This window comes from Arctopsyche grandis, chromosome 3 (genome assembly GCF_051622035.1).
Source record: "Arctopsyche grandis isolate Sample6627 chromosome 3, ASM5162203v2, whole genome shotgun sequence".
Classification (NCBI taxonomy): domain Eukaryota; kingdom Metazoa; phylum Arthropoda; class Insecta; order Trichoptera; family Hydropsychidae; genus Arctopsyche; species Arctopsyche grandis.
The window spans coordinates 36,233,729-36,254,656 of record NC_135357.1 but is presented as its reverse complement, the minus strand read 5'-3'; the positions used below and the strand labels follow the sequence as shown (position 1 = coordinate 36,254,656).

The following is a 20,928-nucleotide window of genomic DNA, read 5'->3' as shown; positions in this document are numbered from 1 at the left end:
GTATGTACATCGGCCAATAACTGTAACATTTCCTCTATACAATATAAAATCAATAAATGTAAACATTCAATATTTGAGCGTACTATTTCCACACTACATAGTTCACCATCTAAACTTGAAAACTATTTTTTTTTAAATGGCACGTTGGAATTGTAGGTATAAGAAATATCTAAGGCGATGACGAGTAAAATACAGGTTTTAGAGAAAAACTATATGTTCAAATACAGTACTACTGCATTTTGCAGTTTCATAACCAATATCTGGTCGAATCGATCTGATAAATAATATCGCCACTGGAGCTTTAGCGAAGTGGTAAGCCCTACTGGAATTTCAAATACCAGTGATATAATACTTATACTAAAAGCTACGACACGACGTGATTACATATCTGTAACTTGAATCGACAGTATACGCAATATCGTATTTAGCAAAAATGTTACTTAAGAAAACACATATACAAATGAAGCTATTTATTTGAGTTTGATTTAGCATATGTTTTCGTCTGCGATTGGGCCTGGTATAATATAAGAAATATTAATCTATTATAAAAATTAGATACATTTAAACAAGCTTCTGCAGTGTGCGTTCCACATTTCCTTACATATAACATACCTAACGTTTTCATTTGTGCTGAAATAAAAAATAATTAAATTGCTTGGCATGGACTTAAAACGACGAAGTAACGTCTATTTGGACCTTTTGAACATGAGCAATTTCGGACACACAGTACACAAATCAAAATATGCATGGCAATCAAGTTTCTCATCGAATGTTTGCTACAAAAATAAAATTTACTAGGTTTACAAGTTGAAAAGATAAGAAGAGCTGTCCACCTGCGGCCATTTTAATTTGTGAATATATGTACATGTACATAATTTATGTTTTCAGTATAACTAAGCAGTAGGCGAAATGTAGATTGTTGAAACAATCATAAATAATTTATATCGTAATGAATTACCGAAGGATATGATTTTAGCAGCAGACAATGATGAGAGGCATGTATTTATATGTATGCACAGTGCGCATGTGCATTGTAAATATGTGCACTAACCTTTATGAGCCATAAGTGCTTGCGCAACAAGCATACACATTAAAAAGCTATTTTTTTTTAGTAGTGACTTTGTAGGCAGGGAAAGTATGTTGACCGTATTCCAACCTATAGAAACACGTGTGTGTTTGGAAGGGGATCTTTATTGTTCAGTTGATATAAGTGTTATTGTACGTACGGCGTAGGAGATAGTTGCTCGGCTTCGGAGGAGTTAGCAGGCTGAACTCCTGAAGCTGACTGGCATCTGGGGCTGGTTTATATAATGGTTAATTGTGCAACGCGTAGCTTTGCTGGTGAGGTCATGCTCTGGAAGATTCTTTGTGTAGCTGTGCCTCAAGGTTTCGTTGGTGCGTAGCTAGGTGGTGAGATCAATGTCTCGAGTTCGATGGGGGAAATACGTGAAATCATCGACCTCGATTTAGGATAGTACAAGTTGTGCTATATTCCTGCACTTTATTAATTATTATATGATGTCTGAATGTTTCTGATTAATAGCAATCGAGTATTTTTCTGCCTACTGCCCAGTTACGTGGAATGAATTTGAATTAGCGTTGGTTCACACTTGAATCGCTCTCACATCGGTCTACATACAAACAACAGCATTGAGATTAAAAACACCATTTCGAGTCACTCGGTGACATTCAAAGATATGATTCGACAATATTACCTCTATATTCAATATCACAAAATTTCCGCATACCGAAACAAACAGAAACGAACCGTGATTTGGCTTCCTCAGATTATACCGTGTCTTCTGTGAAATATTGTCATATGATTAATGACTTAAACGTGTACAGACTCTTTTGGTCTCGCATGTTCTAAATGCACCTACAACGTATCGTACGAGTTGTAGTCCTACAGTAGAAATTATTGGTCGTCTTTTTTTGTATATAAACTAAAAATATCCATTTTTTTTATTTAAGTATATAGATAGATATACATTAATAAATGCATTCGTGCAGTGCCAAAGATACATATACACATGAATGTATATGCGTTTTGTATATATAAAAACCTTAAAAAGACTTTTTTTATTTGGAGAAGTATGAAAAATAGTCAATAGATGAATCGTCCATTATTTAAAAATAAAAATATCTTAATTAATTGATTCTCAACATCAGCCGATTTCATCGAGTATAACTATCGAGTAGTAACTAATTTATTAATACTAATTAGCATAATTCAAAATGTGATAGTTTACTTTGTAATAATAATTATTATTTGATGAAAACACCAAAAAATATATATACTTGTATATATATATATGTATATATGTAATAAACTAGCATTAAAAAGTATGAACATGCGCACGAAAGGTTCGGAAGAATCGCACGAAGATACTTTGTAGCTAAAATTCACAACATAATTTTTCCAATTTAAAATACTGATAGATTTTTTTTTTGTAGAACGCTATCGTTATCATCACCGTCGTGCGATTCAACGTGCTTTTAAAATTGATCATATATTCAATTATAATTCCCTGTTGCAATATTAGAGAGACGTAATTGATCGTGCCAAGGAGATTGAGAATCGTTCCGATTCAAAATCAACGATCGCCCACTGCGATTATATAATAATAGATATAAGATTTGATAGATTACAACATCATGAAGACGAGGGTTGCTTTTAAATATGTGTCGGTGTTAATTCAACTGATCAGCACCCGTTGCCCAACTCTTTGTCTCTAAGGTCGAAGATTTTGCCCTCGTTCTCTGGATCGCCGTAGCATTTTTCGGCGTTGCTCTCATCGGCGTCAGAGCCATTAGTCATCAAAGTCAGTGTCACCAGATCCTTGTGGCTCTCTAGGGCTAATGCTACGTGCCGGCCGCCCGATAGTATTTCACATGAGCTGACCCGTTCCGGAGGTGTGAAAACGGAGATTAAAGTGCCTGAAATTGGCGATGATAATATTGTAAAGTGTTAAATTGAAATATGAAATAGAGATCAGACTGTTATGAACCTGAATGTAAATCCCAAAGACGGATAGAGCGGTCACGGCAGCGGATGTCGCTTGATAGTAAATGTCCTCCGTTTGGTGCAAGTCTCAAGCAGGTTACAGCACCGGTGTGGCCCCACAAAGTGTATCGGCAATTTCCTGAAAATTTTTCACAATCATCATGGTTATTTGTTCAAGGCAGGGGCATCATTTCAGTTTTTCCCAGGGCGGGGGGCAAAATATTTGACGTAATAGTAACGAAATGACTTTCTAGGAGGGGGGGGGGGGTGTATTATATTAAAAAAAATTGTGTATATGAATTTTAAAGGTTATATGATAAACAACTTGTATAGTCCCATAGATCTAGAATATACTAGATATGGCATTACTACAAATTTCGTTGGAGATCTTGTCGCCACTAACTGAGGGTTGCGGGGGGTTTAACTAGCGGGGGGAAGTTGGGGAAAAAAAAGGTTTTTTTCCCTACGACGCAGCGGTCGGCGTTTTTTTCACTTCCCCCAGCTAGTTAAACCCCCCGCAGCCCTCAGTTAGTGACGAAAAGATGAAAAGATCTCCGCATATCTATCGACAAGATCTCCGCAATCGACCTTTCCTACTTAGAAGCTACTAACCTACTGAGAGAAAAGTGTGCATGCGCCAAAAGAGAGACCAGTATAAACCGTGAGGGCGGATCTATGTATTATACATCTATGTATAGTCCCGTTCAAATCTAGGGGGTGGGGAGGCTGCCCACCCCAACCCCCCCAAATGACGCTCCTGGTTCAAGGGATGAAAACTTTGAAATTTTTCCATGACCTTTTGGATCAGGCAATAATCGAACTATAAAATTTTCAGTTAGCATGTAACGCTTTCAAACCAAGTGGTCACGGATTCAATCCCTGCCCGGTGCTGCTGGCCAGACCTTGGATATGTGACTCCAGGTGGATCGTTCACTATCTGATTTTCATTGAAACGGTTCCAACAAATTGTCAACTTTCAAGTTTTTTCAAGACTTTCTTGCAAATTTCAAGTTTTTTAACATCTCAAATATGCTGATTTATAAAATGTTGCAAAAATGCAAATTAATTCATAGATGACTCTACGACATGGTCGAGTTTCGGTCACCATCCTGCGATTTGGGACCAACTTGGCCATGTTGGTCTGATACTACTTTACTTTCTTCCCGCCCATCACATTAAACAGTCGTGCCTTAACAATTCCGTCGTTTTACTCCATACGCCCCCATAGATGTCTCTAGAATGCTCCGTAAAAATTACTCTATAAATTGTTTGTCGATGTTTATAATTGGCCAGGAAGGCGCATTGATCTATTAGGCCTTCTCGGTATACATTTGATGGAATCAAATTCAAAATATCAGCTGATGAATTTAAAGTATCATTCCACGTCAATTTACTTCCGTTAGTACCTGACTCGATACATAAACCAAAAAGCTGTAAAAGTACCGATTGTAATCAAACTCATATATACCGGTCACAAGATCCCAAACGAGAATCCTCGCATCATCGAGACCGGAGACTACACAGCCATCGGCAGAACTGATCGCTAGCGATGCCGTATCTCGTCCCGGTTTCCACTTCTTGAAGAGCGTTCCAGATTGCAAATCGTAGACTACAATGAAGTTGGGAGTAGGCTCGTCGAGCTCCAACGCAACAACGCATACATAAGAACCTTAAACAAATATTTCACATTATTTATAAAATCATTTCACATTATTTATATTACATTTATAATAAATTGTATACCTTCGTGCGTGATCGCTGCTAAAGATGTGATGAAATCATGATGCGGTATTCTTAGATCGTAAAGGAGTTTGCGAGAGCTTAAATTCCAAACCAGCAAAGGGAAAGGCTTCTGAGTTTCATCTCCGCATACCAACATCCTGAAAATATACATTAATTAATTCAAGACGTTTTCGATATACAACATTTATAATATAGATACAAACCTTCCATCTCCAGACACGAGCAACGAATTGAGGAATCTGTCTTCGCCGGCTTTGAATGTGGTGACACAATCGCCCGTATCCGTGTTCATCAGATTGACGTACATTCTGTTCCGAGACAGGCAGACTAGATGTGAGGGATCGTGGAGGCCGTAGAATGGCATCTTTTGGTTCATTACACCCTTGAGAGAAGTTATGAATGTTCCCTGAAAAAGCCACGTTATAAATTAAATACAAAAAATCGGGTTTGCTGCAAATGATTGCAAACCACTCGGCTGCATGCTCATTTCAATTGAATTTCAGCATGTATGAAAGACGAGATATTCATGGGTTTGCGCAGATGACATTTCGATGTACATTGATGATTGGCAATTCTTAAAATTGAGTTGGATCTTTCTGGCGAGTTTAAAATGGCAAAAGCCGAGACAAAAGTATGAAATGAGCATGCGCCCGCCTGGTTTGCAATCGTTTGTAACAAATCGTATACTTCAAATACATGTACATATGTAGTTTAATTCTAAAAGGTTTGAGATGCTTTCAATTACTTCATATATGATCATAATCAATGATTAGTCCTGATATTGCGAAATGCATTTTGAATAATGATATACATACATATGTATGCGACTTTTACTATAGACCTAAAATCAGTTCAACGAATCGTTGCCAAGTTTTTAAATGCATAATTAACATGAAACTTCATAAGAATTCCATTATATTTAGTAACAGTAAAATTTAATAATTATGAAATCACCAAATGTATATAATAAATATATAAGAGCCAGCAGTTTGGCTTAATGGTAGCACTATTGAGAACGGTGGTTCGAGTCGTCAAACTGCTGGTTAGATTTGGGGGTTTTGTGACTCCAAATCGATCGTTTCTCTATCAGAGTTTGCCAATTTTATCTGATCATTGTTGAAACTTGATTGATTTCCTGTTGTCACAAATCTGTGTGTATAATTTGTAGAAATTATGCACAGTAATCTGAAATCTATAGACATCTCTATAATTTCGTGTTTATTATGTGTATAAAAATTGTAATAATAATTGTGCACAAAATCTAAAAATAATCCATAGATGTCTCTATGATTATTATTTCTGTACTTGATTAATTATTATATTCTATGTATTCTGATTGTATTCTATGTATTATTGTATTCTGACCGTTATCGTATATTCGTCGCATTGGAGCGATCTGTAATTACGAGTGTACATTGATTGTAATAAATAAATAAAGTTTTTTAAAAACATACCTCTACTATAATTTGTATATAAAAATATTATTTTGAATAAAAATACTTTTATTTTACTACCGCCATCTATGTTTAAAACTAAGAACTGGATAGACGCGTCTTACACGATATTTTTGCACCATCGTAATGGCGGAGGATCCATTTACTTATATTGATGACCAAAATGAGCAATATGGCAAGTATGAAAACGATCGGATAAGAGGCAAACTTTTCGCTGAATTTTAATCGTAAGTGAAACATAAAGGAGGTATGTAATAATAATATGTAAAAAATAAGCAATAATTACAGTGTTGAGATCGTAAACTCGCAGCTCTCGACGGCACAAAACGACGCATCTGAATTGATCTATTTCAACGAGATTGATCGGATGAGTCACACCTTGCAGAGTACGCACTTTTTTACACCTGAAACACGATTATGATTATTGCAAGTAGAACAAACACATGTGTAAATATTAATAACGTAATTATTAAATAAAATACTTTGCCAAGTCCCACACGCATATCTCTTCCCTCTCGGTAGACAAGCTTGCCACGTATCCTTCACACTTTTCCAATCTGACTACCAAATCATACGTTTTCGTATCGAACAGCTCGCTGATGATGATGTCTTTCTTGTTCTTGCCCATTGTGGACGGCTTTGCGAGGTTCATTGGCACGAGGGATGGGATTGGTGGATGTTTGGCGTTGTTGTACCACTTTTGGCATATTTCGCTCTGCACGCCCCCGTTGTTTGACTTCTCTTCCAAGAACAGATACATCAGGGTGTAGAATTGTTTAGCGTCGTAGTTCAGCGCAAACGAATTGATCTCCAGGAACTCTTTCAAGAATCTGACGTGTTCTGGGGCGTCATCGTCGGCAAGCTCCAACAGGCCAATGTCTTCGAGCAGCTGTCCGCATCCGAGGGCAGAGATCTTGTCGAAGATCCATGTGTCGTCGATAAAGAATTTCTCAAAGGCGAATAATTCCAAGTTGGGCTTGCATAGATGATATCTCTGGTACGGTAACTCTTCAAGTTTTCTAGCGTTGAAACTAAAAGTGATGTAACAATTGCAAATTATTATATGAATCGACTGATTCTATAACTAATTGATTTTATTTTATTACCATTCAGCGGTGATTTTATTATCTTGAGGTATTAATCTTCCGATCAAATTTGGATCTTTCTCTTCATACCATTTACCCTATTTAACAAAAAAATATATTAAATATGTACACTCAATTCGTGAAATGTTAAAAAAATGCTCAATTCATGTATGGTGCAAGTTTTTTACTTTTTTCATGAAATTAACAAAAATATCTGTCGATTTCAAGAAATTGCAAGACGTTTGCCTTTTTCATGAAATGAGCAAAGCAGACGGTGGAGCCTCTTGCGATTTTTTTCGGAACTAATCCAAATCACATTTTGCAAAGTAAAATTTTAATTCAAATAACACTGAGCAACAAAAAATCACGTTTTTGAGTTACCAGAGTGGAGACTAACCAATCTTTACTAACTTTGACCGTTTAACAAAAATGCACGATTTTTACTGTTTTTTGGCTTTTGTGGTCTTTAACTCAAAATCTAGTATTGTTGTGCTCAAATTGAGTATTGAAATCAATAGTCAGATGTTTTTCCTATTGATTGTGATATTTTATTGCTTTAAAATACTTATAATTAATTGTCTAGCGAATTTTAAAAGTCAAAAATATATTTTTTTTTACGGATTTTTTCTCCATGCTATTTTGCATTTATTTGGCAAATTTTTTATTTCACCTCGTTTATAAGGATTGGTTTTCTATCTCAAAAATCAATATCATATTCGAATTCAGTGTGTCAAACTTAGTAAAGATTCGTTAGTCTCAGCTCTGGTAATTTTTTTTGTTGCTCAGTATAATTAACTGTATGATACGATTTGTATGATATTTAAACTAAAGATAAATTCGACAATTATTTGTTGAAATGTCAATTAATAGTATATACTGATTAAATTATGAATAAAGTAACTAGTTTTCATTGTTAATTTGTATAAATATTTTAGTCCGAGAAGTACATACATACATATGTATGTTTGCCAGTATAAAATTTTATACCTCAAAATAGTCGACTAGCTTCTTGCGAATTTGCATTTCCGCTTGTGGGAAGAAGCATTCTCTAGCAGCTTCTGTAAGTGCTCGATCTCTCCATCTGGCTCGTCCGTCTCCACCCCACACAAAGAACGGAGCCAGACGAGCAGACGCTCGGGCCCAAAATATTGCCGCCGGAGCCCACGGTACTGAAATTAAATACAAAAAATAAATAATACAAAGGTGTTTCAAATATATGATACATTATTATATTATATTATGTATATGTTCGTACAATATGTGTCTAAACTATGAAATTGTTTTTCCCTAGCGAGTAAATCCACCATTTCATGATCGGCTAGACCGTGTCGGGAAGCCGTCAGCGCGCCTAAACACGCACGCAAGCGACTTTCTCCGCACAACTCTTCGAGCGCAGCCAGAGCACCACCAGCACTACCAGATCCACCAGCTCTAGCACCCCAAGCCTGCCACACAGAAGTTCTCCACGCCAAAATCTATATACCAATATTATATTAAACTAAAATCATATCAATATAACTAATCTAGAATGTTTTAAACGCGTTTTACTGTATTATATTATAATAGACAATTCAATTGTGAACCCAAATCGGTAAGATGACACCGACAGATAAAGCTGATCTGTTCTTAGAGCCGTCATTTTGGAAAAATTATAGTAACTTGGACTCAGACTCCTAAGTTACTTCTACAACTCGAATATCTTCAGTTGATTCTTATTAAACAACGTAGATCTTAGAACAATTACTTCTAACAATATTCTTTTGTATCTTTATCTGTTGTCAAATTGACATTTCTAACAGTTTGTTTTACCCTGTACTATTACAATTAATATAAAAAAATACACATGACAAACCTTAGCGTGCAATGGAATATTACATTCTCCGACTAACTTCAAAACCGCCTCTTGTATGGCGGCGTTCACTGAATGATTATATTGCACCACACCCGTCATGACGATGCTTCTGGCCTCGCTCTTGGTGAGATCAGGCATGTTAATGAAGCAGCCATCATCCAATTTGGCTCGAAGTGTTTCGCCAACTTGTGGACACATTTCTTTGTGACCTTCGGCGACGGTGATGACGATCTTCACGTTGTCTGGTAGCTTTGTAGGTATCCAGTCTAGACTGGCTGAGTTGAAGCCTTGGACTTGATCGAGGCCATCAATCATGATTATCGTTGGACGTTGTTGTGCTATTTCAGATATGATCTTTTGGAATGCTTCACATAGCTTCGGTATGTCCTGTTTGCAACGAAGACAATTAACACTCAAACGCACGCATACTAACAATATATATTATATCATAATGGTTTATGTTACTAACGTATCTTCCGACGTATTGCGATCCGCACAAAATAATTGAGCTTTGATTGACTACGGAGCTTAATATGTTTTGCACTGTGCTGGCCATATTTGTAATACCCACAAACCTGTAAACAATAATTTTGAAATGTATTGATTTCGGGTGACAAATATGGCGAAACTAGTGCCGACCATATCATATAAGTTGCTTCTTAACCTTTGCCCGCGGCAATAAATGTAGCGAACAAGCCCTGTACCTTTTTCGCAAATTTGGCAATCGAGTTTTCGACCTTAAATACAGATTATAATATTTACTCAAGTAACCAGATATGTTAATTAACCCATAAAGTATTATTTTAAACAATAAAATACATACTATATCTCGTAGTATTGGCTTAATTGTCAAATAATCATTCTTCATAATTGTATGAAGATGTGACGTCACATAAACGAGGTTTCAGTATGGTTCCACAAAAAACTAATTTTGACTGGTATATATGAATTTTAAGCAAATTGAATAGATTTCATTCAACTCTCAGTAATATATTCAACCAATTTTGAACCTTAAAACAGTTGAAATACGCGCATATAAGGCTCAAAATCCCGTGCAAAGTTCAGAAATTCTATGGAAGACAGCCGCGCTACAGACTTGTCGCCCAAAGCTTCCATAGAAGACGGCCGCGGGCAAACGGTTAAAGTAAATAATCATCGTTGTTTTATACCTAAAAGCCAAAAACGCATCTGGACTCCATTGATGGCAACACTGAGCGGCGCGAGCGATCAAAGTAGACTTTCCGGAGCCGGAAGCACCGACAATCACCAAACACTGCGTACTATCGCTGACGATATAACTGAAACAACAAATCAAATCAATAACACCATTTAACCAGTAAAAAATCAAGATGAATAATTTTCTTGATGAATACTTTTTAACACTGTTGAGCACAGCTTCTCTATTGACGCTGCTTTGGGCCGTCTTCTGACAGAACACGGTGTGACTGTTCAATTCCTCGAACATGCTGAAATAATATAAAGATTTTACGTGTGAATAGTGTACAATATGAAGTTGACTATGACCAAATCATGGCACGCTACCTGGCGTGTATGCCTTGTGCATGAGTGAGAGGTGATCGGGAAGCGTGCTCTTCGATGATCGCCTCGGCAGCCGCTTTGAGCCTCTCGGCCAGGTGGGCTTTTGCACCTGATAAATATTGTGCATGCTCTGGTATCGAAGGTTGAACACCGTCCATTCCCGTGCCGGCTACAACTGCCCGTGCTATGTGCTTCTCTACGAGCTGAGACTATAAACACAACCGACATGACGCTCGTATCAATTTTGGATCATTTCACATCTGCGGCTTGGCTCCGAAAGCTTTCAGGAGCCACGCTGCATACGTCTAATGTGCTTTCAACTATGTATTATGCTCATACTCTTACCTTGAGGTCTTTCTGGAGTATGGCGAGTCTGCGTTGAAGTTCTTTTTCGCTGACAGAGTCATGCTCCGGTCTGCCGGTCTGTTGCATGAACACTCTATTGATCCACAAGCACCGTCTCGCCAATTCTTGACTCATTAAAACTGTATTGTGCACCTCCTATGTACATAAATATTTGGGATTAATCAACACACATTATATGTCAGTTCATGAATTTTCATTGTATGATGACAATTCATGTATGTACGTGCCTGTTCAACGACTGTTGTAAGATATGCATCGCGAAGTTCGACTGATAGTACTTTTTGGAATACGGCGAGCACTCTCCGTTCCTCGTCTCCTTTGTCCTCGTTGCCACGTTCTGTTAGCCGATAGCATGGTGGAGATGCTGCGCTGTCAACTTCGTACCTTAAACATGTACATAAATCAATATTAAATAGAGCTTGTAATTACGTAAATAGAATTTATCTATGTGGTTCATATGGTCGGTATAAAAATGCAAAATCTTTACATTTGTTTATAAAAACTAATATTTATTACCATTGACTTAACAACAGCCGATCGTCTTCATTGTCTGCACTATCAACGGCCACTCGAAAGTCTGAACATTCAATAGTGAGCGGCAACAGTGGTGTGCCCAGAGATGAATTTAAGAATAACACTGGAATTACATATGCATACTCGGAGTGTCCTAAATAACACAACGTCATATTAATACAAATCATTACTATTAATATTTTATTATTTATACATATATAGGTTGAAGGGAACAAAAAAATAAATGGCATTATGCTACATCATATACATATGTACATTTTAAAGCCTGCTTTAAAGGTCAAGGAATTGACCCTTAACACCCTCATACATATGTACATATGTATGTAGTTTGTTTTCATTCAGATAGTGAATATTTTAACCCTTTGAATGCTGACCAAAGCCGATCGGCGTTTTGCCAACAGCCACATGAACCTGAAATACGACGATAGCATAGATATAGAATACATAGATAGGCCCTGACGCTCTAAGCCGGTCACCCAGTTGGAGGATGCACACACACAAAAAAAGTATAGAGGATGCATACTCTCTCAGTAGCTAGTTAGCTTCTAAGTAGGAAGGTCGATTGACATTTTTCGAAAATGCCAACGTGTTCAGTGAAATTGTGTTACAATTACTCAAGAAAACATAAAAAGGCGGATGGCATCACATATTATAAGAAATAATTAATATATAATGTCTTCAATTATCTTGTTGGCACTGAAGGAAATTCAGAAATCGACATTAAGTTCAAAACTACAAACAATGAACTAAATATTAAAGTGTCAGCTTTAAAATTGATCCTTGTGGAAGTTACTAATGTTTAAATATTGTAATAGTTAATGATGGTTTTATTATAGTAACATACATTTGTAGTTTAACCTTTCCACCGCGTACGACTACTATACATGTCCTAGCGAACATGCCCTCAGCGCGCGAGACACGCATAGATGTCTTGGAAGTTCCAACCTATATAAGAGCCGTCTATTGTGTTAAAATTTTATAACTTGGTTGAAAATATTATTAAATGTATACTTTACCAAATTCAATGGATGGCATTAGTCAAAAAAAAAAAATATAGGTTGTAAAATTCAAAAAAATATTACAACCTATATTTATAGTCGAAAACGCGATAGCAAAATCCGCAAAAAAGCAGCCGCGTACAGGGCATGTTCGCTAAATTTTGTGACGCGGGCAAAGGGTTAATATAGTGTGTATAGATAAATATTTTTTTCTTAATATGGTTTTATTAGTTTGGTTTAGTTGCACGCGGAGTGTCCAATAAAATATAGTTATAAATAAAATAAAATTTCAGTGCATGTACATACATAAACTGGTTGCTGACCACTGCTGGACGATTTCGTTTTTTTTTTCACCACTTCCCCGCTAGTTAAACCCCCCACGCCCCTCAGTTAGTGGCGACAAAATCTCCAACGAAATGTGTATGTAATGGCATATCTAGGTTATTTTACATCTATGGTCGATAGGCGTTATTTTTTGAGTATGTAAAAAATAAACAAGAATACTACCTGCTACGCCTTTCCAAGTAGCATTGAAAAAAAATGCATTGAGCATGGGTCGTGTAATCCGTTTCAATGTTTATAAAGACTGATTTACAATGGAATTTATGAGTTTATAACCATAGCAGAATTATCCGATGGAAATCCCTAACTGCTGAGTATTTTAGATTGTGGCTTGGCATTTAGAATGTGAGCATTACATTTTAACAACAATGAAGAAGATGGTACTAGTTTTGGAAGAATACATTCATTAATAGACTTCTTTTGTGTATTTTATTTTGTTGCAAGATATATTAGAGAGTCTAAACACACCTTTACAAAACTCGAAATCCTCGGCGATAGTTATCTAGGGTTTGTTTGGATTGGCTACAATTTTTATACCTGCTTTCTATTGGATTTCTAAATAATTCAAGTTGGAAATGTTGGCGAAATTTTCAGCGTGGCGGGCTTTCAACATAAAAGACGTCAGCACTCAAAGGGTTAAGTGCTCATTTTCAATATATGTATGTACTATCATGTAATTGGTTCCGCTCCATCCTGTATATGTTTACATTATCAACATCATGCATACTAGCAAGTTCCGACAAGCAAAGACGAGGGAACTCATGATCCCGCTGAGCTTCTAGCGGCGTCCTCCAGTGCAAGTCGACGACGTGCAATTGCCAACCCCGAGTCCGGCACCAGACCCGCAACTTGGACGTCACTTCGCTGTGAAGCATACCTTTCTCGACGCAGCAATCTGCAAAGCGAGATACAAATCGTTGTGTATACGCACGTTGCGCCATTGTACAATTTCCTATTCAAGTGTATTCAAATGTGAGACAATGAAAAGTCTTAACGAACGCCGTCCGGGGCGAGATGGTCACGCTTTTGTTCTTACTTACGGACGCTTAGAATGCACTGCGTCATAGGACGCAGCGATTCGTTGTAGACACTTTACAAAATGTAAGTGATTAAAATCGGCAATTAGCATTGCAAATTCAATAAGGCACATACACCAAAATCGGTCAACACTCGTTTGCTTTTGCCCGTCTCCGACGTTACGTATACACGCATGCACGTTTCAGTGAAATTAACGAACCTTGTGAATCAGCAGCTGATATATACACAACGATCTTGTTCATCTTCATTTGAGGCTTGGCAAGGCCCGCTCGGCCCAACACAAGGAGTAACGCTGCATCGTGAAGTGCCTGAAACATATACAGATTTAATGAAAAAATTATGTTAACACATCGATGCGGTGCAAACGATCGACAAGCGTCAGACAGACTGAACCACAGATTAACTGGATGGCTGCTTTAAACGCAATTCTCGACTTCACAAATGATAGATTGCACATCAGATGACGAGTAACCTTTCGATGTGTACAGATGCAATTATTAAAATTGATTTGGATCTTTCTGGCGAGTTTAATAAGACAAAATTCGAAACTAAAGTATCAGAAGCACAGAACTTATACAGGGTAGGTATGTCGGGACTTCGGGTAGATTTCGCTTAGCAGTGCGAGCAGTGCGCACGCATAAGGTACACCGATGCAGTGCAAACGATCGACAAGCGCCAGACAGACTGAACCACAGATTAACGACACGTGTATCTTATGCGTGCGCACTGCTCGCACTTACACTAAGCGAAATCTACCCCAAGTCCCGACATACCTACCCTGTATACGTTCTACGCTTCTGATACTTTAGTTCCGAATTTTGCCTTATTAAAATATTAAAAACTCGCCAGAAAGATCCAACTCAATTTTAATAATTACCATTTTAATAATTGCATCTGTGCACATCGAAAGGTTACTCGTCATCTGATGTGCAATCTATCATTTGTGAAGTCGAGAATTGCGTTTTAAGCAGCCATCCAGTTAATCTGTGGTTCAGTCTGTCTGGCGCTTGTCGATCGTTTGCACCAAACCCTAACACATCTATGTACATAGTACTGTTTCGAGCATTTTATATTTTTTATATTTCAACCAGCAGAATAGACTAGTGGTTAGCATATAATGCTTTGAACAGAGTGGTTACGGGTATAAATCCCACTGGTTTCTCCTGGCCCGACCTCGGATTTGTGACTCCAGGTCGGTCGTTTTCTATAAGAGTTTGCCAATTTATCTGATTTTCATACAACAAATTGGCAACCTTACCAAAATCTCGAGTTTTCAGCAATCTCGAATTTCGCTGAATTGTATAAAATGCTGCAAATTTACAAATTTGACAATAAATGTCTCTTTGGATGCTAATTGATATGTATTTACTGAATTGTTTAAAATGCTGCAAATTTAAAAATTTGACCATAGATGTCTCTGTGGATATTCATTGATATGTATTCATGTACTTTGTATAATATTTATAATATTTGTATCAAATGTACAATGTTTCTGGCCAGAAAGGCGCATTAGGGTTACCTGTTAGACCTTTCTGGTATAAATAAAAAATAAATATTGTATTTTAGTGCCATGACATGCCCCAAATCGACACTGTGTATGGTACCATATACAGATTCAAACATAAATTGAAATCATAATCAGACAATAGTGACAAAAGTGCTTAGGTATGACTTAATTTCTGAAGGACCATTTGGACAGTAAATTAACAAATTCTTATAGGAAAAAATCGACTTGGATATCACAATTATCCAAATATGATCAGCAGCACTACATAAATACTAGTATTTGTATCCAAGACCTCTGAGTCAGTAGCAGCATATGCTAACCACTGAGCTAAGTCTTAGTATGTATCTTTAAATATGACCTGAATGTAGTGTTTTATTTAAAATTGAATGATTTGAAGGGTTCTACTGCTAATGAAGATGTGAAAAAGCACACAAGCACAGGTAATATGTATATGTAGATGTCAGATACTATAGATATCTTAGATAGTAACCATATGGTAAATTGGACTCATTCTTAAACGACGAAATTAATTTACAAATTATACAAAGTGAATGAGTTGACATCGTAGTGACGCAAATTTAATTGTTATACAAATTTGGTTATTATAACTATAATAATATTTAATATAAGTACAAAAAACATATGCTAGTACAGATTTGACTCATTGCTAAAGTTCTTTTGTAACTGATAAAGCTATGAGGAGAACCTGAGTGGCGCTGGGTAGACCGAGTGCTCCCAATCGGTCGAGCTCGGATATAGCTCCGGGTGCACCGATCGGCGAGTTTAGGGACATGGAATCTGAAACAATCACAGATTATAAATATATAATATTATAATAAAAAATATGCTTCTTGGGTTGTGAATATTGCCATCATGTGAATACCAGATATGCTCGAACTAGCGACTCCCCGTAGAACTTTGGCCAGTCCGGGCTTTTTACAATCACGTGCATCCCCCGTCTGTAGCTGGCCGAGCTGGCCACCGGTTACCGCCGATGGAGCCATGCCGGCCAAAGCCGCCCCGTCTACAGACGACTTCTTGCATGTCAACTGGTACGAAGGCGATCTGAAAGGTCAAAATATATCAAGAATAAATATTTGGGAATTTTTTTTAAATTTCAGTACAATCCATTTCAAAGAAATTTCAATTCAAGGCTATTGTAGTTCAGACTTTAAAGGAATTCAACTTGATTTTTAATCAAAGCAAATGATTTTCTGATGGATGTGCAAAACTCAATACTTCAACTTGGTGAATGAATGCTTTGGAGAGCTTGATCTTACATATGTATATAAGTTAGGATGTATGTAAGGGTTGTAAGATGCGTGCAATTATATATAGCCAGTAGCATAGCTCGGTTGTAAAGCTTCTGCTTAGCGTCGTGAGGTGCCGGGTTCGATCCCAGGGCCGGGCCTCGAGTGAAAATTAATTTTTTAGAGAATGCTCCTGGTTAGACCTGGATTTGTGACTCCAGGTTGATCGTTTCCTATCAGAGTTTGCCAATTTTCTCCGATTTCATTGTTGAAACGGTTCCCGGTAAAAATTGGCCAAAATCCTTCCTATATATATGTATACAATATGTCACCGATAATTTGTGTTTGATTAATGTTCAATAAATAAATTTGTGTACGATTTGATAGATGTTTCATTGATTTGCGAGTTTTTCAGTGTCTCGTAATTCAGTTACTTATGTATATAATGAAAAATGCTGCAATATTTGTAATTGGCCAGGAAGGCGCATTGGGGTTGCCTGTAATGCCTTCCTGGTATGTGTTGTCATAAAAAAATATGCGCGGTACAATTCAATTTGAAAGTTTCTAATGAATAAAAAAAGTTTATTTGAAGCAACAAGTGTCAATGTACTCGTTTCACGCTGTTCACAAATATGAGCCTTGTAATTTTTATAAATAAAATATACGTTTTATGGCGTTCTGTGAAACATTCGAAACACTTAAAGCGAAAATACACTGAAAGGAACGGCACGGCACGTCTTCGTGGCTTCCAGTCAAGACAAGGCGTTCCCAATTCATTGTTAATTCGTACTATCTTATTATTTCGACAAGTTTCTCCGACATTTCTTCAAATATAGGATTCACCGTCATAGATCACTGTCAAGTCTTTGTCAATACAAGGAAAAAATATCACCGAAAACACACCAGGGGTGACTTTTGGGACTGCGTGCCAAAAGGTATGGCTAGTCGTGCTTGGGTTTTTTTGCATGTTCAAAAGTATCTAAAAAGAAAACACGTTACGCGTGCCTCTCGGTGTGTTTTCGCAATTATGTTTATACTTGTTGCTTCTATGCGTATAAATCATTCGTTCTAAACAAAACTAGATCATGAAAATGTGATCAGTGATCGATTCTGAGTTCGAATCAGTGAGTTCGAATTTTCGCATGATCACAAAACTTCATCTTTTGTTACTACGTACATAGATAAAGTAAAAATTTTATTAAGGATCGTGCATAGGATTAAGGTACTGCAGTACTGCAATCAAACCAGTTTTTGCATGAAGAAACTGTGTATATATAATGTATGTATGTACAGTATTATTAAAAATATTTTATACGAGTTCCTACTGTACCTAACGATGTACATACATATATAAAATATATATATACATACATATATACACGACGCTGATTTCAAATTTCGCTGAATTGTATGAAATGCTGCAAATTTACAAATTTGACCATAAATCTCGCTGTGGATGTTCATTGATATGTCTTTACTGAATTTCGCTGAATTGTTTAAAAAATTCTGCAAATTTACAAATTTGAGCATAAATGTACACATCTATGGGTGTTAATATAATGGTTCGGTGATTACTGGTCACAAATTACTCGTCACAAAGTCACTAAAATCTCTATAACGGAACATCTGGCAGCCGAAAAGTCCATCATACTAACGATAACTATCATAGTAACGAGAACTTGAGTGCCAAATATTGTGTATTCGCGATTTTCATGGCAAAAATTGTCTTTGTGACCACCCCAATGTGACGAATAGTCCAATTACTTAATATAATAGATACTACATAGTGTTGTACCCGATGAAGTATTATCGCATGGGTGTTGGCATATTAAGTTATTAAATAAAAAAAATTAAAAGAAATGTGTCCGTCCTGTGTTCGACCCGCACGCGATCTTTTTTCAAATACATTTTAAATATATCTAATTTAATATTTATATTTAATTGTTTAATATGAAAAAAATAGTAAAAACTCCACCTACCTACGTGTAAACAATATAAAACACCAAATAGAAAAATTAATTAAGTAATTCAATAAATTTTCAATAGATGGCGCTAAATGTTAGGAGATTTGCTTAGAGGAAATATTGGTAGCAAACAGTATATATAGAAGTTGTTTTTCTTTCGTTATTATATTCGTACATTTTGTTGGCAGTGTTTTAGCTGTGACGTAAATATGTATGTACAGATGTCGAATCGAAATGACTATTTAAGTGCGGCGAGCGTTATTGCAGATACACACACGCAAACAGAATAGCGATATTATATATATGACTAGATTCGGAAAGGAATTGATACACGAATTAGAATAAAGTTAGTATATACATAAATATAGTGTAGGGTAATTTATAGTGTGTGTGTGTGTGTCTTCGTGGATGTGTGTAGGTGTGTACGCTCCCGCGCAGCGCATCTGACGATGACGTCAGCCGTCTCTCGATTATTAGGCATCTATTATTATTATTAAACACGCATATGTTATATCGTGTTCACTGACTTAATGTATACGCATAAATTATCGGCATAAAAATAATGGATGCTTAAAATGCACCTATTGGTCAATGGTTTTAGTCCAAGTGGACCATTTCACTCTGATTGGCTACATATGACGTAGTAGAATCGAAACGATTATTATAGTACGGCGAGCGTTATCTCAGACAGACAGATAGAACAGCCATATTATATACATGTGTATATGTATGTGTTACAGTGAAAGCATATTTCAAGTGAAAATATATTTTCACCAATTCAAGCAGTTAAAATGTATCAAACAATGAATTGACAGCGTTTAACTCTATAATTTTAACCCTAACAACCCAATCTTAAATGAATAGGGCCAAACCTTACTTATCCTAACCCTTAAATAATACCAACCCTGACAATCTAGTCTTAAATGAATAAAATCAACCCTGAAAATGAAACTGGTTATGATTTCACTGAAACGTCAGTGAAAATATATTTTCACTTGAAATATAATTTCACTGCGACATATAATGTATTTACTTTACATTATTTATTTATTTTATTTTTTACATAAATACCAGGAAGGCCTTACAGGTAGCCCCAATGCGCCTTCCTGGCCAATTACAAACATTGCAGCATTTTTTTTATTATTTTATTATACAAGTCGCTGAATTACGAGACACTGAAAACTCTCAAATTAACGAGACATCTATAAATTTTATTGCACATTAATCGGTAGGTAGGAAGGATATTTAGCCAATTTTACCGGGAACCGTTTCAACAATGAAATCAGAGAAAATTGGCAAACTCTGATAGGAAATGATCGTCCTGGAGTTACAAATATTCAGGTCTGACCAGCAGCACTACAGATAAATTATTTTCAATCGAGGTCAGCTCATGGGATCGAACCCGGCGCCTTTCGACGCAGAAGCTTAACGACCAGGAAGGCGCATTGGGATTACCTTTTAGGCCTTCCTGGTATGAATTAAATAAAAAAATACAAAATATTCGAATAATATAATAGAGATCAGGTTTTCGTCATAGTTAGATATGTAGGTAGGAAAAAAGGAAGGCTCATTCTTAAAAAGGTATGCTAAAGAGAGCGACATAACTGGTGAATAGGATGTACACTAGTTATGTTTAGATTCAATTTTAGATAGTTTTGTATTCAATTTTAATACATCGTTAGAAGGAAAAGGTTGGAAGGCCCTGGCATAGACTGTAAGGAGGTCAGATTAGAACTCTCTGACGTCACACGAGCCGCTGACGTCATAGCGAAACCTCCCCACACCAACCACCCTGTCGCGACTGGGGCGCGCCCACCACCCTCTAACAAGTGACTGGCACGATAATGATAATTATCACTATTTTATAACATCTATTTATCGCTATTGAGTCGTCAAGCTAAGCTGCTTTCATAAGAAACCAATTCAAAGACAACTGTTTGGATAGACAGGGTCTTCTCGTAAAATTTGAAGCCAAACGCATTAGGACATAAGACACTCATACTCAGAAAAGAGATGCTACATTTTGAGCAGTGGATTTTCCAGAACTATTGTACTGAGTATGACTGTAGTGTAATAACTTTAGAGTTTAGCTCGCTAAAGGAAAAATAGAATATACAAATTGTTTGAGTAATTGATGAATTTTTATTTATCCATTATGTAAATTACACTTTTTAAATTTAGAACCACCAAATTTGGTCTATTATCTCGTAGCATGGATCATACATATACATTTTCGGGAGGGGTGAAAGAGT

The 20,928-nt window shown here is 36.6% G+C and overlaps 1 protein-coding gene across 2 annotated transcripts in view; it reads right to left on the bottom strand.

Annotated features, from left to right (window-relative positions):
• Positions 1 to 2,419: 2,419 nt before the first annotated feature.
• Positions 2,420 to 20,928, bottom strand: part of LOC143909907 (NACHT domain- and WD repeat-containing protein 1) — a 30,447-nt gene continuing 11,938 nt past the window's right edge. Inside the window, exons 2-23 of one of the 2 annotated variants that reach the window (XM_077428169.1) lie at positions 16,346 to 16,527; positions 16,169 to 16,260; positions 14,155 to 14,263; positions 13,645 to 13,812; positions 11,560 to 11,710; positions 11,271 to 11,427; positions 11,023 to 11,178; positions 10,681 to 10,886; positions 10,512 to 10,604; positions 10,308 to 10,436; positions 9,608 to 9,713; positions 9,139 to 9,525; positions 8,542 to 8,761; positions 8,274 to 8,455; positions 7,308 to 7,384; positions 6,684 to 7,232; positions 6,488 to 6,605; positions 4,951 to 5,153; positions 4,748 to 4,884; positions 4,473 to 4,673; positions 3,009 to 3,143; positions 2,420 to 2,937 (exon numbers count right to left, since the gene is read on the bottom strand). In XM_077428169.1, the coding sequence (XP_077284295.1) occupies positions 2,705 to 2,937; positions 3,009 to 3,143; positions 4,473 to 4,673; positions 4,748 to 4,884; positions 4,951 to 5,153; positions 6,488 to 6,605; positions 6,684 to 7,232; positions 7,308 to 7,384; positions 8,274 to 8,455; positions 8,542 to 8,761; positions 9,139 to 9,525; positions 9,608 to 9,713; positions 10,308 to 10,436; positions 10,512 to 10,604; positions 10,681 to 10,886; positions 11,023 to 11,178; positions 11,271 to 11,427; positions 11,560 to 11,710; positions 13,645 to 13,812; positions 14,155 to 14,263; positions 16,169 to 16,260; positions 16,346 to 16,527 (3,991 nt within the window). In that variant the 3' untranslated portion in view covers positions 2,420 to 2,704. Of the gene's footprint in view, positions 2,938 to 3,008; positions 3,144 to 4,472; positions 4,674 to 4,747; positions 4,885 to 4,950; positions 5,154 to 6,487; positions 6,606 to 6,683; positions 7,233 to 7,307; positions 7,385 to 8,273; positions 8,456 to 8,541; positions 8,762 to 9,138; positions 9,526 to 9,607; positions 9,714 to 10,307; positions 10,437 to 10,511; positions 10,605 to 10,680; positions 10,887 to 11,022; positions 11,179 to 11,270; positions 11,428 to 11,559; positions 11,711 to 13,644; positions 13,813 to 13,912; positions 13,978 to 14,154; positions 14,264 to 16,168; positions 16,261 to 16,345; positions 16,528 to 20,928 lie in introns of those variants that run through there. The other variant, XM_077428170.1, reaches the window with a different exon arrangement.